Source organism: Melanotaenia boesemani, chromosome 15, assembly GCF_017639745.1.
Source record: "Melanotaenia boesemani isolate fMelBoe1 chromosome 15, fMelBoe1.pri, whole genome shotgun sequence".
NCBI lineage: Eukaryota > Metazoa > Chordata > Actinopteri > Atheriniformes > Melanotaeniidae > Melanotaenia > Melanotaenia boesemani.
In genome coordinates this window covers 20,339,847-20,358,017 of record NC_055696.1, presented here as the reverse complement: position 1 = coordinate 20,358,017, position 18,171 = coordinate 20,339,847, and the positions used below count along the sequence as shown (strand labels likewise).

The 18,171-nt window shown below is 41.6% G+C and overlaps 1 protein-coding gene and 1 long non-coding RNA gene across 4 annotated transcripts in view; one reads left to right on the top strand and one right to left on the bottom strand.

Annotated features, from left to right (window-relative positions):
- Positions 1-216: 216 nt before the first annotated feature.
- LOC121654340 lies at positions 217-17,454 on the bottom strand. The gene is made up of 3 exons (XR_006012939.1): positions 17,373-17,454; positions 5,186-5,193; positions 217-226 (listed from the first exon to the last, which is right to left on the bottom strand). It is a non-coding gene; the product is annotated as an uncharacterized LOC121654340 (long non-coding RNA).
- si:dkeyp-23e4.3 (rho GTPase-activating protein 7) overlaps positions 15,800-18,171 on the top strand; it is a 41,641-nt gene continuing 39,269 nt past the window's right edge. For all 3 annotated transcript variants that reach the window (XR_006012938.1, XM_042008426.1, XM_042008425.1), the window contains exon 1: positions 15,800-15,954. Coding sequence is in view for 2 of the 3 variants with exons in the window: in XM_042008426.1 (XP_041864360.1) it covers positions 15,942-15,954 (13 nt within the window). In the remaining variant the exon portion in view is untranslated. The remainder of the gene's footprint in view (positions 15,955-18,171) is intronic.

Below are 18,171 nucleotides of genomic sequence, written 5' to 3'. Positions count from 1 at the left end.
CTTGTTCCTGAGTTATCGCTCATTGTTCCAGTCAAAGGTTTATGGGTCTCGGAGGGGAGAGCTCTGGAGAAGCCGGCCATTTTTAGAGTAACTGGAAGGTGGAAGTCGAATTAAGTTTGGGAAAGAAAGTTGTGAAAGAAGAGGAGGGAATGATGGATGATGCCGAGCAGCTGAAAGAAGCATCGCATCAGAAAACACTTGTTCTTCTGTAGATGGAGGAAGAGTCCTCTTTGTTGTGACATTCACTGAAGAAAAGCATTATTACTTTTATTGAAAACTTTAAAGAAGAACAAAATAATTTAGTGAGTTTCTTCCAATAAATGGAGAGTTTCTGCAGCCAGAAATCTCACAGTTGAAGAAATACTTGTTTAGTCTGGTATTGATCTGCAAACCCTATCAACCCTCTGCAGATGAGGATTCTGTGCTCCAGGGCATTTACAAAAGAAATTTAAAAAAAGTTCTTACAGCTCTTTAACCTCTTCATCACAAGGCCTATTTTTGACACAACATATCCTAAAATAAATAAGGTATATTTTTACAACTATTAGGGATGTATGTATAATCCTGGTCTCTACAAAAACCCGAGACACATGAGATTACTACAGAAGTATCAGAATCAAGATGTGTGACACTGTGTCCGAATAAATTCACCTGGAGCACAGTAAACAATGTAAATTGTTATCTACTCATAAAAGAAAATCTTATTACTTTCAGTGAAACCAAGAGGATAGCAGCCCAATTCATCTAGATATGAGTAAAGTACTCCCAGGAATGAGGAAAGTAATCCTAGGAATGAGTAAAGTAATATCGGATGAGGAAATGTGCTACAGTAGAGTGTAAAAAGTGAACCTGAGCAGGTTTCCATATGTTTAATAGAGGTGTTACACAGGTTAATTTCTCAGGAAGCCATCAGCCAATGATGATGAAGGACACATCTGTCACTGGTCAGTCAGGGAAATCCAGGGATAGCCCCCACATTCACCTTAGAAACACCATGAGGATCCAGAAAGAAGTGAAAGAATGTTTTTCTTACATTCTCATATAACTGCTTGGGGTTTGAACTGTGTTTGGTTTGGAAGCTGATGCTTGGTAGAGTCTTTTAGCTGAGTTTCTCCCTGTCATGTTGCTATGCTACATGTTAGCATTGCTACATGTTAGCATTGCTACATGTTAGCATTGCTGCTTCCTGCAAACATCTTCTGGACTGGAGAGATCTCACGATGAAGAGGTTAAAGCAAAGCCAAAGTAGGTCAAAGTAATAAAAGCAGACAGGTGAAGAGTGGGTGGTGTAACAAACAGACAGGGGGGTGATCACACCGCCCACTCAGGAAGGGCCTGTTGATCATGGAGGAATTTCCTGAGCATGTGGACAGAACGGCATGTTCACAAAAGTTTGTATCGTCCGGGGGGATCGCAGCGTTCTGGGCAGAGACTTCCTGCAGTTACGCTGCAATGACAAAGACACCGAGGTGTGGGAGACGGCCTGTCCTCAGGAGGCTGCGAGGAATGTTGACAAAGATTCACAGTCCGGTTTTAATCACACGGGCGCTGTGCTTAGTGTCACAGCAGACTGTAATGAATGCAAGAAGCAAATTTTGAAAGCACTATTAAATATTTTTATATGAACAGTAACAAATGAACATAACTCTGCAGTCCCTCTCAACTCAGTGTTTTGTATGTCATTACTTTTGTTTTACAGCATATTTATGGCGTGGCTGACTTTTTCATTGTTGTTTTCAGCAGCAGTCAGCTCTTTTCAGGGAATAAGCTGAGAAAACCTTTATATGTTACCTGCCCTGGACTTGGAGGTCTTGGTTGCTGTAATTTTTCTCAGGATCAGTGTAGAAAAAAGTAAGAGCAGGTAAAAACTTTAAACATAATTACTGTTTCATTTTGTTTGCTGTAACTTGTTTCTTGTTACGCAATGATGTTTCAATCATTATTTAACAGACGCTTGAACAAAGATTTGTGACTTCACTAAAATATAAACTAATATATCAAATCTGATGCAGAAAATTAAAATATTTTTCCCAATACGCTGATGTCTTTGTATATGTATATCCATGAAACGTTCATAATATGGTTCTGAAAGATTCTTCAAACATCAGATTTACTGGTGACCGGTAAGGGTGCCAGCATTGGGTGTAAAAGTAGCATCCACCAAAGGTTTAGTTTTTCTTAAAAAGAAAAGCCAAACTCCATTAGATAATCATTAAAGACTATGTCTCAATGACAGATTGTAAAGAACTTTGGTCTTTTAGCATCTACAAAGCAGAATATTGGGAAAAGATTCAGGGAGTCTGGAGAAATTTCATAGTGATAAGGCCAAGGACAGACACCACAGTTGGATGGTTGTGATTTTCAGGCCTTTGGGCAGAAACTGTCCTGACACCGTGATCAATACAGATACATGGACTGAGAAGGACCTTGGAGAACCATTTTCACTTAGCACAATCAACTGCTGCATCCAGAAAAAGAAACTTAAACTGGGCTACACAGGGAGGAAGTCATATATGAGGGGTATCCAGTGTCTGTCTTTGAGGGCCTCCATTCTGCTGGTTTTTGATGTTTCTGTACTCCAACACACCTGATTCAAATTAAATGGGTCTCCTCAACAGCTTGTTGTCAAGTTCTACCCTAGTCTTTTAATGACCCAATAATCTGAGTCAGGTAAAACCTGCAGGACAGTGGCCCTCTAGGACTGCAATTGGATATCACTGACATATGTCAACTGTGTGCAGAAATGCTACCAGGTTTTTTTGGACACTAGCTTATTTCAGATGGACAGAATGACAGTGGACATGTGTTCTGCAAAGGTGGATGTTGGAGTTCTGGGTAGACAGATGCTACCATTAAGGTGATGCTATTGAAAATGTTGGAGCTTCATGAAGAGGAGAATCAGAATAAAACAATCAGACGTTAACTGAACTTAAATCTTGGATTTTGCAGGAATTCTTCTGAAAAATTTAAATAATCAGTATCCTTAAATCCCAAACCATTAACCTGCCCACATCGTTAGTGTTTGTGGGTCAAATTTGGTCATTTTTGCCTAAACTTGAAAATGGGTCAAATTTGACCCAAACACGATGAACACAAGCTGACAGAAAACTATGGAAACATAATCTTGAGTTTGTTTCTGCATCAAAGGATGGATTTGTTAATGTTCTTCCTTTTTTATTGTACTTGTGTCCACTGAATAAATTTCTTAAACTTTCTTATTACACTTTAGAGAATATTTCACATCATATCATATTAGCTTTTGTTATTCTCTCTTTTAAAACATTTACAGGATTCATGTATTTCTACATTCCAACACAGGCACACTTTAGTATATGCAACCCAGCTGCCTTCTGTGCAGTTAAAGTAAAAATAAACCCTCGAGATGATGCTACTCTTTGTCATTGCGGCCTGTCTCAATATCTGTGCACTTGGTGGGTGGTCCGGTGTTATTCGTGTCTCAGACAGAACCCAAAATGTTTTCCATGTCTATTCGTATTCGATGTTATTCCCTAATTGCATTTCAGTCGCAACACAAAACTTCCATAAAAGGAAACCGCCCTTCCAGACTGGCTTTTACTGTCAATTTGATGGTAATTTATTCTGCAGATACTAAATTCCATGTGAATGAGTGTTGACACACAACCATGATGCATCTAATCATACCACCACGAAGACACACACGAACGGCAGCGGATGCACTGGACTCAGGACGGGAAATCCCAGAGCCACATGGGATCATGCTGGGGATTTTGTCTCTGCTGAAACACTCAACCTGGAAGGTAAATGCCAGTAAGTACTATAAAAAAAAAAACAACAACCTATTTTTACCAACTTCCTCATATACTGACTACAAAGTTTGTTGTAGGTCACAGTTTATTTAGTTCTTATTTGTATTAAATTTAGAAATAATACTTGGTTTGATGGTTCTTCGCTGTTAAAATTACATAAATTTTTGTGTACTTTAAATAGAGTTTTATCGGAAGGAATTAAAGCTGATTTCGTGTCCAAGTTTTGGGGACATACAGCTTATTTTAGAGTCTGATTTATCTGCATTATGAAGAAAAAAGTCACTGCCAAACATCACAAAAGTGAGTCACTGCCACTTACTGAAGAATAAATATATCAGTTAATTTTTAATAATACACTGTAATTATCAAGTTTATCTCAGTGATAAACTGAAAGAAAATGATACAGCTTTATTTTCTATAGAATATTTATATGACGTACATATGATAACATATTTTTTAATTAATTTTTCATAGAATGGATAAAAATTAGTAAACTAAATCCATCCATCCATCTATTTTCTATACCACTTATTCCATTTCAGGGTCGCGGGGAATGTGGAGCCTATCCTGGCGACTAGCAGGCCAGAGGCAGGTACACCTGGGCAGGTCCCCAGTCCATCAAAGATTAAACTAAACCAACATGAAAATATGATTAGTAAATGTGAAAACATTAGGGGCGGTACTAGATTTAAAAAAAAATCTAATTAATTACAGGCTTTGTAATCAGTCAATCTCTATTAATTGCATTTTAATCGCATAACAATATTTGCCCCAAAAAGCAATCGTGCACAAACAAATGCTCCACAAGCGTTTGTCTCTGCACCATTTCACCCATTAAAAGGAATATGGCCGTGCCATCAGGGAAGATGGAATAACCTGCTCATTCAGTATATTCAGGTATCAGCTGACCTCTTTCTTTGGACATAATGTTGCTGAACCTATACCTAATCCCCAGACTTGAAGCCTAAACCTGAACCTAGACCTGAACCTAGACCTGATCAACTGCAGCAAACCCAGATCATAGACTACCTCCACAGGCTTGTACAGTAGGTACTAGGCATGATGGCTGCATCACTTCATCTGCCTCTCTTCTTACTCTGATGCTCCCATCACTCTGGAAAGGGGTAAACCTGGACTCATCAGACCACATGACCTTCTTCCATTGTTCCAGAGTCCAGTCTTTATGCTTCCTAGCAAACTGAAGCCTTTTTCACTGGTTAGTCTCACTGGTTAGTGGTTTTATGGCTACACAGCTGTTCAGTCCCTTGAGTCACATTGTTCATGTGGAAATGTTCTTACTTTCACTTTAAACATAGTCCTAAGTTTTCCTTCATTTGATTCCACCAAACATTTCAGTGATCACAGATCACCATCATGTAAGATGCTTTTCTGACCACATTTCTTCCTATAAGACGATCGTTCCCCACCATCCCTCCAGTTTTTAAGAACGAGTTGGACAGTTCTTAACCCGGTTTTAGTAGTTTCTTCATTTTCTTAGATGTTTTCTTTGCTTGATTCCAATGATCTGACCCTTCTTAAACAGACTAACATCTTTTCCATGACAACGGATGTGTCTTTCCACACGGTTGTTTAAGAAATGAGAAGCTGCTCACTGCATCAGTTGGAGTTAAATAACTTGTTGCAGTTGAAAGATGCTCACCCTGCAGGAATTATCCAATAGGAGGCTCGAAAGTGGATTAACACAAGTAAAAGAAACTAAATCTGGGTATTTTGCATGTCAGATGTTTGCACTGTTGAAGACCTGCAAATGCTAACAGGCCTCCAGTCCAGACACGATGCATGTGACTGGGTGTATATTTCTAACAAAAAACAAAATTTCCCTGTGACTGTTTTTAATTTCTGCACTTGTTAAATTAAAACATGTTATGTTGCATGAGAAGAAGAAGATGCCACCGATTAAACAATCACTCTGTAAAGAGATCAAACACTGTTTTCTTGCAGAGATAAGCATCATTTCACACTCCCAGATCACTGCTAAGCACTAATGAAGAGCATGTCTAATCAGATTTCCTGATAAACTGACAGTAAGACGCTGGGATCTGCCCCAACCACGTTAATTAATACGTACAGTGAGTGTTCCCCACCAAAGAGTAGCAAAAACAGGATTTATTTTCAACCAGTACTGGCAGTGATCATCATACCGTTATTTGATTCGTAGAGAAACAAATTGGGACTCTGATTCAGAGCACATGTTTGTCGCACTGGAAGCCACAAAATTCCTGACTCACAAAACAGAAATTTATTTATTTACACCATCAACTTAAAACTAAAGCCTTAACATTTAACTTAACATCCATAACATCCCAGAAGAGTTTACATGATGCTAAATAAGCCTGTCTGCAGTCTGGGAATCTGGGATACCATTCCCACCCATTTATGGGTGGGAATGGTATCGTTACGTGTGCACAATTATGTTGAGAACAATGTTCGATTCTAAGGAGTTTAAAAGTGAATATTTGGTCAGAGCAGCTTTATTGAAGTTTTTTTCAAACCCTCTTTGACAAGCCTTCTGTCATTTCATAGTCAGGAATAGTTTTCAAGACAAAGCTCTTCTTTGAATGTTGCTGACTTTTTTCTGTTCTTTGTCCAGATGATCCCAGACTGCATCAATAATGTTGATGTCCAGGTTCTGGGGAGGATCTGTCCCGCCATCAGACCTGTTTCCACTGATCTTCAGTCCAGTTCTTGCTTCATGTGACATACCTCAGCCTTTTCTCTCTGTTTCCCTTCCTGAAGAATGGTTTCCTAACAGCTACGCTTCCATGGAGACCATTTCTGATGAGGCTTTAGCCAACAGTAGATGGATCAGCTAAAGGTCCAAATGCATCTCTCAGGTCCTGGTTCAGGTCTTTACCAGATTTTAGATACTGTTCATCTGCTGTAGATGGTTTTTAGTCCTAACTCTTCTTCTTTTGTCCTCCACATGTACAGTTTCTGCAATGCCATAAGTCAAAGCCAAATTTGGGAAATAATTTATCCCAAGTCTTGAATAGAATAAGTCAAAGCGATCCATGTTACATGCGTGTTGTAGCATGTAATCCACGATGTGTATTCCTAATGTGTAACACAATTATTGCAGCCTATAACATGTCACGGTGAGGATGTCGTGTTTTCATATTTTACTGGTTTAATGTTCTTGAGCATTATTCTTTATTATGTTTATTATTTTACTGTAATATATTTTATATTCAATTCAAGAAACTTAAATAATCTCACTTCATTTTGTGGTTTATTTTATAATTTAACCCTTTCATGATACCACGTTAAAAAACCTATGTTCCTTCGCCAAACGTAACCATGGCGAATATTGCTCCAATGCCATGAAACAGGAAGTCCTGTAACTGACACATAGACTATGGCAAAATGGGTTAAAAGGCGATGCTGCTCCCTCCTGCATGAGGATGTGTTGTGGCTGTGACTCATTACTGATGCTGTGCATTCCCACTGATTTCAAATAAAATTCTACCATTTGGACCTCTGAGTCCTCATGTTTCCTATTCAGAGATGTTTTTTCTTCTTCGTAGAAGTATCTCCATGACAACCTGTTTACCGACACTTACACACACAACTTTTTAAGTACTATCTTTTAATGTTTAATCACTTCTCTGAGACTAAAGTGTTAATTTTGTCAGTACAGTAAACATCAGCACAGAACAGCATTTAGAAGGAGAGGTCATGGTTTGAGAGAGCAGGCGGCTTCCTGACTTCCTGCATCGGAAATACCAGGACCGAAGCCTCCGAGGCTGGATCCCGAGTAGACTTCAGACACACACAAACACACACAGTCACACAAAGTAAACTCAAACCTGTACACACCCCAAAGAGCACATGCAAGCAGACGTGGATATGCAGCTTCTGACAGTAAACAAATCCTCACATAGTGCAGCAGCCTCCCTCCAACACCAGAACACACACACAAAACACGCTCACACATATGCACGCATAGCATATGTGAACAGAAACTCCCATCCGCTGGGAGTATTGTTGGATTCTTCCTCCTCTGTCGCCTGAGAGGCTCTGGCTTGGGAAAAGGAAATGCAGTCTTGTGGAACTTTGTTCACAGCAGGACAGAGTCAGAAAGCGTCTTTGTGCTCAAAGAGCCCAAAGTCAGGCCCTAAAATGCTGCTTTAGTCCCGTTTCTACAGGCAGCAGCAGCACACTGAAGGGTCTTCATTTCAGTTTGGCTCAGGGATGGACCATACCAACATGCTTCCTTTCAATACATTTTGCCTCTAAAAGGAAAATCACAAAATCTCAGCGTGCATTAATTTCTTTATTGTAAGGGTGATTTGATATTTGAATAAAACGCATGAACATAAGTAGTTCAAAAAAATGCTTGTAAAACTATAATAAAATATATTAACAAGCAAATCAAATGAAAATAAATCTTTTAAAATGTTAATAAAAATATTTAGACAACAAATCAAATTAAAATTAACTACATTTCCTAACCCCTATATATCTCTGGCGCCCCGGAGGTTTACCTCTTCATCATCATCAGCATCTCAGGAGCGGTAGTGTGTAGCTCTGTGGAGTAAAGCGTGATGGATAGTTTACCCTTTACCTGATCTACGATATTTTCCAGGCATTTTTATCCTGTCCAGGAAGTTTACAATCCAGCCACAAAAGTAGTGTTAATTCAGAGAATTCAATATACATTGAGTCATCCATGATAATGATTCAGTTCAGATTTATTTATATAGCACAAGGTCAACAACAAAGTCATCCCAGGACACTTTACAGACAAATCAATTTAAGCCAATTAATTGTGATCCAATCAGGGTTCATACAGCCACTTCATGAAAAACAAAAGCCTAGATAAGGGAACCAATGGATTATATTATTATTTATCACATTTTCAGAATAAAAACGATCACTATCACTACTATGTTGTTCAGAGTCCTGTATTTTGAACCAGAAATCAGGATGATGCTACTTCCTGTCAAGCTTTCCACCAATCAGAGAGCTTAAACTGATGGAAATGTCCAGAAAGTTGAGCATAAAGATATATTAAAAGTCAGAACTCAGCTTCAAAAAGCTCAATTCAAAATAACCAAGCCAGAAATCTGGGAGTAGTCCTGGACTCAGACCTGAATTTTAGCAGTTATATTAAGACAGTTGTGAAGTTGGCCTATTATCACCTAAAGAACATATCGAGGATTAAAGGACCGATGACTCATCAGAATTTAGAAAAACTTATCCATGCATTTATCTTTAGTAGACTGGACTACTGTAATGCTGTCCTCACAGGTCTCCCTTAAAAGTCCATCAGACAGCTGCAGTTAGTCCAGAACGCTGCTGCTCGAGCCCTCACTAAAGCCTGGTACACACATAACGATTTTTGGGCTGTTTATGTTTCAATTTTGCCTCTTCCCGACCTCGGACGGCAAATGCCCGATCATGGTGAGATTTCCCTGTCCAATCATCATTTGGTCTGTGGTGTGCTATGAGCCGATTTGTCCTGATAATCCGAAACGGGTCGTAGCCGACAATTGGGAACATTGAACATGTTTAATATTTCAGTGCCGATTTCTGAAGAATGCCGATGACTCGTTCATTGTGACGGCGTGGGTGGTGTCGTGGCACGGAATGTAGTTACTATGTTTCTTCTTCTTTGTTTTTTGCCAGTTGCTATGGTTCTTCTTCTACGTTTCAACGTTTGTCTGGCTCGGAGGACTAGATTGTAGATGAGATGCTGGACAGCATGGTCATGTGTGAGTTGTTTTGTGATTACATTTTCAGAGCACACCACACACAGTACGGTTAAAACTGATTTTTTATCTTCAAGATCTGAATTCTTTAGGACCAAAATACATTCAGGATCTTCTGGTTCGTTATGAACCAACCAGATCCCTCAGATCATCAGGGTCAGGTCTACTTTCTGTTCCCAGAGTCAGAACTAAACGTGGAGCGGCAGCGTTCAGCTTTTATGCTACTCACATGAGGAACAAACACCCAGAAAACTGCAGGTCTGCTGACTCAGCAGTTTTACATCAGAGTTAAAAACTTTACCATTTGTTAGCCTTTTATCAAAATAACTATTAATTGGAAGTGTGTGTGTGGAGGTACGTGCACGTATTGAGGTGTGTTGGTGTATAGAGGTGTGTGAGAGGGTGTGTGAGTGGCTGGGGGGGAAAAAAAAAAAAAAAAAAAAAAGTGTGTGTGCGTTTGCAGGGGGTTAGGACGTGTCCTCTGGGTGGGCGCCCTGGCCGGGTGTTGGGGGCGTGGGCCTGGGGTTCCCTTCCTTTGCCTCGCCCCCCTCCCACTCAGAAAAAGGAAAGTGGCCCCTTGGGCTGGTGACTGGCCCCTGGGGGGTTCGTGGCATGCCTGGGTTGGGGTGCCTGCTCCGGGCCTGTGACGCCCTTCGGGGCCGGCGGGGGACGGGGGCGCCCTAAGCCACTGGCGGGTCGTCTTCCAGGGGGGAGGCTTACTCCCCTCTGGACCTACATCTCCTGACCCCTCCCCTCCCCCACTCTTCACTACATACACAGGTAGGGCTGTGGGGGGTGTGCTTGTTGCGCTGGGCGGGGCAGGGGGGTCATCATAGTGGCCCCGTTGCTTCGCCGAGCGGCAGCATGCCTCCCAGCTTTTAATTCCACTTAGTCACTGAGCACAAATAACATTTGCAACATACAAACACGTTTTGGGGGGTGGAACATGCGAGGTCAGGTGGGTGGGACTGCTCAGGTGGCCCCGCCCCCTCCTCAATGCAGTTACTGCCCCCCAATTTTAACCCTCTTTTTTTAATTGCAAACAGCACATAATATATTCCATCACTAGTGGGGGAGGGAGGGGGGATGGGGTCTTCAAGCGCCCCTGTCTCCATGGATGGCCTGTCGCGTTGGCCCGGGGCGTAGGCGGGCTGTCCCAGGGGGTTTTGGCTGCTGGCCCTGGGGGGAAGGTGCTGTTTTGGGGGTGGGGAGTGGGGGGCGGGGGCGGGGTGGGGGGGTGGGGGCCTGGCTCGTGTCTCCTCGCCTCCTGGCTGGGGCTGTCCCCCCGCGGCGTGGGGTGGCGGGAGGATGGTGGTGGGGGGATGGTGTTTGTGTGTGTGTGTGTTGGGGGGGTGGTGTGTGGGTGGGAGAGGGGTGTGGGTGTGGGGGGATGGGTGGTGGAGGGATGGTGTGTGGGAGGGTGGGGTGTGTGGAGATGGATGCGTGGTGTGTGGGAGGGGGGGTGGTGTGGGTGTGGGAGCATGAATGGTGGAGGGATGATGTATGTGTGGGAGGATGGGGTATGTATGGGAGAATGTATGGTGTAGGGATGGGGGAGTGTGTGGGAGGATGGATGGTGGAAGGATGGTGTGTGTGCGGGAGGATGGATGGTGTATGGGAGGGAGGATGGTGTGTGTGTGGGGGAGTGGTGTATGTTTGGGAGAGTGGGTGATGGAGGGGTGGTGTGTGTGTGTGTGGGAGGATGGGGTACGTGAAGGTGGATGTTTGGTGTAGGAGAGGGAGGACGGTGTATGTGTAGGAGAATGATGTATGTGTGGGAGGATGGGTAGTGGAAGGATGGTGTGTGTGTGTGTGTGTGTGTGGGAGGTGTGAAGGTGGATGAATGGTGTATGAGAGGGAGGATGGTGTATGTGTGGGAGGATGAGTGGTGGAGGGATGATGTGTGTGTGGGAGGATGGGGTAGGTGTGGGAGAGTGTATGGTGGAAGGATGGTGAGTGTGTGGGAGGAAGGATGGTGTGTGTGTGGAAGGATGGATGGTGGAAGGATGGTGTGTGTGTGTGGGAGGACAGAGTATGTGAGGGTTGAATGGTGTATGCGTGGGAGGATGAATGGAGGAGTGGAAGGAGAGTGTGTGTGTTTGTGTGTGTGTGTGTTGGTCTGGGGGGGGGCAGGACTGGTTCTCGGAGTGTGCGGCTGGGCGCTGGGGTGTGGGGCTGGCCTCTGGTGGTGGCCGTCTGGGGGGGCCGGGTCCCCCCGGGTGGCGTGCTGGCCCTCGGCCTGTGGGGGAGGGGGGTGTCCCTGCGCTCCTGGGCCCGGGCCCGGGCCCTCTGCCCCGTCTGTCCCGGGCGGCCGGTGCCCGGGGGGGTCGGGGACTGCTGGCCTCGGCCCGCCGGGGCCGGTGCCCTGTGTCCGCGGGGCGGCTCCTGCTGGGGTCTCCTGCTGCTGCCTTCCTGGGCGGGCGAGTGGTCGTCTCTGTGGACCGGTCGGGATCTGTTGCCTGCGGGGGGGCTGGTGGCCTGGGTCTCGGGACCGCTGGCCTGACTCTGGCCTCTGTTCAAGTGAGGTGGCATCTGCATGATCACTCTGCATGGTCACTCCTTCCTGAACGTCTCCACACAGTCTTTGCGTCGCCGTGTGGCCGAGTTCTCCAACACATCCACACAGGTTTCTCTGCGCGTGTTCTTGAATACAGCAGTTTCACTTATATCTATTATCACATTTTTTTTTCTTTTTTTTATTATTTCTGTTCTTATTATTATTATTACTCTTACTCTTATTATTATTATTGTTACTATTATCAACTAGTTGTGTAATGACCTACTGGCTAGGATGATCTTAGCTATATATGTTGTAAGTAGTATGGATTACATGGTCTTCTGTATGATGCTTCAAGTCCCCACCCGTACTCCCCACACCCTTTCTGTCCCTCTCTCTCTCCCCTCCCTCTTCTCTCTACTTTCTTTTCTCTCTCTCTCTCTCTGTCCCCTCCGGTCGAGTCCAGCATTAAGAGTCTGATTTAATAAAGTTTCTCATGTCATCAAGAGGGACTTTATACATGTAGTATAAATCCCTGCTTGATAGAGTAAAATTGCCCAGCACCAGACGGCAGCCAGACAATCATTCTGTTTGCAACGATGCTGGACAAGACAGGTTAAAAAAAAAAAAAAAAAAAAAAAAAATAACTATTAATTTCCCACACTGGAACTTTATTTCTTGCATTTCATCTATTTTATTTTAGTTTTTTCTTTGCTTTTATTTAATTGCTTTTATTTATTTTTAAAGTTTGTTTTAAATGCACTTGTTCCTGCATCCTGATGTAATGCTTTTAATGTTTTACTTAAAGCACCTTGAATTGTCTTGTATATGAAGTGTGCCGTACAAATAAACTTGCCTTGCCTTACGTGTATCTGAGAAGGAGAAAATAATGGTCCTCTATGGCTGGAGTAAAGCCAAGAAAAGTTGGTTTTGTGAGGATAGTAAATAAGCAGTAGTATTTGTCAGATTTGTTGCACTTTGGTGCCCCCTACCAACGGCTAATCCAGCATCATCTTCATCCTGTCTCTTCTTTGAGATCTCTCCAGCCAGTAAAAGTCAGTCTGATTTTGACTGTTGTCTTATCTCTGGCTCTGTCACTTTCTTTCTTTTCCTCTCTTCCTCCGATAATGTGCTCTTGGGTTTCTTTGGTGAATGGTGCATGGTACAACATGTGGTCATCTAGCTGCTGGCATGACGTGGTGCCATAAAGTGAAATGCAGCTTTAATGTGATGTTCCAAGCTAGAAAAGACAAAGTTTCTCTGCCTCAGGACTACTGGGCAACAACAGCTTCAGGAATGTATATGATAAATGTCGGTGCACCATCAAAACCAGTCAGAAGAAGAGTTTTAAGGTCAGAAATTTATGTAGTGTTGCTTCAAGGTACAATTTTGTCATATTTTCATTATTTAGAACATATACGGCGCTCATAAGGCATAAAGTTAAAAGTTACAAGTTACTGAAGCAAGATTACTCTTTTTTCCATTTTCATTTTTTTTACAGTTTAATAAGAAAAAGAAAGAATGTTTGGGTACCCTGCTTGGACATTTTAGGTTCACATTTTAGGCATGTTTGCACATTAATCCTCCAAAAGTGTTGTAGTTTAGTTAGTCAAGCAGTCATCCTCCAACTAGGAGAATGATGGTTCAATTCCCAGCCTGTCCCTGAGCTGGAGTGTCCGGGCCAAGACATTCAACCTCTGCTTTGCTCACCCTGTAAATAAAAAACACTGCCTTTAGAAATGCATATGCAATAAGAAGTGCTGAATGAGTAATAATATGTTGTAAAGAACAGTCACTGGGAAGTCCGGGTTATTTCCCTTTGAGCCATCTTTCTGCAGACCTTCTAGATGAGTTTTATGTTGCCTCTTGATGTCGATTGATGTTTGAGGTGTGTTTTGGATCATGGTCCTGTTATGGAAACCATCCTCTTTTCATCTGTAGCTGTTTACTGAGCTGTGATATTTCCCTTCAGAATGTATTGTTTATATGAATTCTTCTTGGAGCAGTGTAATGTTTCCCGTCTCATTGGCTGCAACACAGAAAATCGTGGATTGAATTGATTCTCCTCTTTTAATGAGACTTTCACAGGATTTTTTATTTATTTATTTTAGTTTCACCAATTAAGCTTAATGAAAGCTTTCCTTCTTAAGTCTTGTTTTTGCAGGCATGGCTGCACAGCATTCCCGAGTCTTTTGTGAGGAAGCAGGTGTTTTTGTTCACTTTTCTGATAATCTGTGAGCTACTTATAGGGTCTGTCAGATTTCCACCTGACCTTCATCATGCCTATGAGCTGCTGCTCAGTTTCAGCTGAGGGAACTGATCCAGTTTGATGAGTCAGTGTTTATAATGCTTTAATATTTTCTTCACTTGGCCTGAAGATCCAAGGCTTTGGTAGAAACCATCTCTCAGTAATGTGCATTTGTCATTTCTCTCTCTAAAGGTGTACAAAAACAAGTTTAAAATCTTTATTGGTATATTTAGTTTAGATTTATTTCTTATTGTGAATTTATCCATTATGCCACTTCTTCTAAAGATACAAACAAACAGTCTTTTCATCAAATATATCCACATATTATGTTGGGGAGCTCCAGGTGTTTCCAGAGCTTAAAGATGTTGTAAATTCATGTTGCAGGTGTTGGATCTGATTTACCATACCAATCTTATTTCTAAAGTACTTTAAAAACAACATAACCGTTGACCAAAGTGCTGTACAGTAAACATAAGAGAGACAAAAGAGCCTAGAAACAGCACAAATGAAGAGCTAGGATTAAAATGCAAATAAATAAAACCGCTATAAGATAGCTTTATGAGGAACCTGCTGCTCGGTCTGTTTAGCATCTGCTCCTGCTGGTATAAAGCTGTGACGTTCAGAGTCTTGTTGGGATACAAGCCCACGTGTTTCTTACCATAAACCACCTCTGTTTCTGGAACTAACTGAAGAAAAGGCTCTTTACTAAAACAGTATTCCACAGGAGGTTGCAGTGCTGAGAAAAGTTAGAGAAACACTGTATTCTTCGGCTGGAAATCAGATTTTAAGGATGGCTTGTGTCCTTGCAACTTCACAAGAAAATTTTTTTCATTGTTTTTCAAACGCTTATTTTTCTTTGTGATTCTAAAAGAGTTATAAAAGTCCATTAGTTATTTACAAACTCCTTTCTGCTTCTTCACTTGTGAGTTAACATAGTGAATCTTGCAGAGGGTCCAGAGTACTCGTACCCTGCAGAATACATGGGCACAACAAGGTCTTTATCCACCTCAGTACAGATCCGGGCCCTTTTCCAAGCCCCGATCCATCCAACCAAACAGCACTGAGAGCACCAGAGACTGGAGCTGGTGGGGAAAATACAAATAAGGGGAGAGAAGTTTATCCTGTTTGTTTCTATTTGTAATTTCACCATCTTGGCGCTGCAATGTAAAGCCTGAGGAGAGGACATTATTGATTTGTTTAAATTACAGTATTTAAAGAGGCAACATAAAAACGTCCAGCTTCACCCCGGCTTTGGGATCCATCATTTTATTCTGGAGGGAGGGTCGGCACTATTTAGCTTTTATAGATTTTATCCCCCCAAATTCACCCAGCTACCCATAAATTCCTCCATGTGTCCAGTTTAAAGTAATCTCAATGACTGCTCACATGTTTGCCGAAGTGCTCCCTTTAGGGTATTTTTAGGAAGCCCTCCCCGTCTCTGGTGCTCAGATGGTCTGGTCCAGGCCACAGGAAGGGGAGTGGTAGGGGAAAGGGGAACTCTTCAACAATGACTTCATTAACATGATGTCCAACATGAACAGCACAACTGGACTTTGCTGCTCCATTACAACACTGGATTTATAACTTTTCCTTTTGGATTTAAATCCTTACACGCCCTGTTTTTTTCTGATTCTGGATCAGGTCTCAGGGGTGACATGGAAACCTGTTAAAACAGCATGTTGATCAAAAGTGAGTATGTGTTTGGTTTCAGCTCATATCAGATGAAGAGATCATTAGATTCTCAGGTCTGTTGGTTTCCTGATGCTCAATGATGATTGGTTGATCAGCTTAAAGTGCCAACCTGACTAAAACCTCTAAATATTGAATAGAATATGAAGTAGATTTTTTTTAATGTAAATACTGATGAGCAGTTGTAATAAGACTTGAAAAAGTTGTGTTTCAGTCATGAGACTGATGGAATGTGAAGAACTCTAAAACGTCCTTATTGTTGGATGTTTGTGGGCCTGAAAGCAGTTTTGAACTCGGCTTGAATCAAAAGCTCTTTGTGGTTATGTTTTTGGGTGGAAAAGTGTGGGACTCACTCTGAATGTGTGTGGGTTGCAAAAGAATGAATAACCTACTAACGTCAACTGTAAATATTGAGGAATTTTGGTCTAAAATTGGTTCTGTAGTGGTGTGTCCTTTGGTGGAAATTCTGAGATATCAGACCTGAAATCTGTGGTTTCATTGTGATCTTTTTCTCTCTTTACTTTCACTTGTAACATCTGTAAACATTTAATTTCTGAAATGACATAACTAGATAATTTATGCATTTCATAAGATTTTCAGCATGTTGTGGCAGTGTGGATCTGAGTAAAAGGAATCCAGACTGAACTCTACTGAAATGGAAATGTTATGGCTGGAATTCATCCGGGTGGCAGTGGGACAAATTTCAGGGTTATTGGTTCGTTACCTGAGGAAAATGCTGTATGATGTAGTGACTTCACTGTGAACAAGAGGAGTAAATCACACGTTTGATTACAAAACAATATATTTATTCAAGGTTTGCAGATATTACCAATTTTGCCATCATACAAACCATTGGAATGGAATGGAATAACTAATATCTAAATTTATTTTCTTCCTGAGGTCCATCAGGCCTTTAACCACTTAAAGACGAGGCCTATTTTTCTGCCTCCTGACCAAAATGTCATATCTAAAATTAATGAGTACATCTTTGTAACTACAAGGGCTGTATGTGTACAGTTGGTTTCAAAAGAAAGCTGAGACATGTTAGATATGTCAGACGTGTCAGGAAAAAAAGATATGAGTTACTGTGTCAGAGTAATTTCACTTGGAACATAATAAAAAATATAACTGGTTATCTCCTAAAAGGAAACACAATACTTTTAGTGAAAACCAGAGGACAGCAGCCCAGGTCATCTAGGAACGAGTAAACGAATCCTAGGAATGAATAAAGTAGTCCTGGAAATGAGTAAAGTAATCCTAGGAATAAGTAAAGTAATATCTGATGAGGAACTGTGCTACAGTAGAAGGTAAAAAGTGAACCTGAGCAGGTTTCCAGATGTTTTAATAGAGGCGTTACGCAGGTAAATATCGCAGGAAGTCATTGGTCGATGTTGATGATGATGACGATGAAACTTCACACAATAAAACCTCCTTTATCTTCATGGAAACCAGCAGGACCTTCATGGTTCATTTCAAACAAAAGCAGAGTCATAGGAGAACTCATTAGCAGAGTTTTTAGAGCTGGAATCAAACTTTTTGCCACAAACAGCAAAAGTATGACATGGTCTCTGCTTTCATACGACACCTTGAGTGTGTCTCAAACAGCGCACTTACATGAGTGCACTACAGAAGGTAGTGCGTAGTGCGCACTAAGCACTACCTTCTGTAGTGCACACTATCGTGGGTAAGTCCTGATCCAAATTGAGCACTAACGTTTTGCACTTACCGGTAGTGACGTACCAGCTTAGCAGCACCGCTCGGTTAATATACCTTTTTTTTTTTCTTCCAAAATCCAAAATCACGTCAACATACGTGTTTGCATGTCATACTTTTATGCTAAAACAGTTTTTAAATAAGCAAAGATATCTTAACTGAATTAAAGTACGTTACATTATACATCTGTTTTCATTGGTGTTTACACTGATACCGTTCACGTCTGCAACAGGAAACCGATTATACTAGAAATCATCATTTAAAATATGAAATGCAGTAATGAAGACGCTAAAACAGGGATGCAGAAAACATTTTATTTAAAATTTTAATTAAATCATTTCTCTCTTGGCGCCTCCTCTTCTCCACAGCATTGTGCTTTGGACAATAGTAATGTGCCACATTTTGGATTTCAACCTTTAAAATGTTCACATCATGGAAAAGAAACTAAAAGAATTCATTTATCTTAGTAGACATTAAAGCAGGAAACAGTCGAGTCTGACTTTC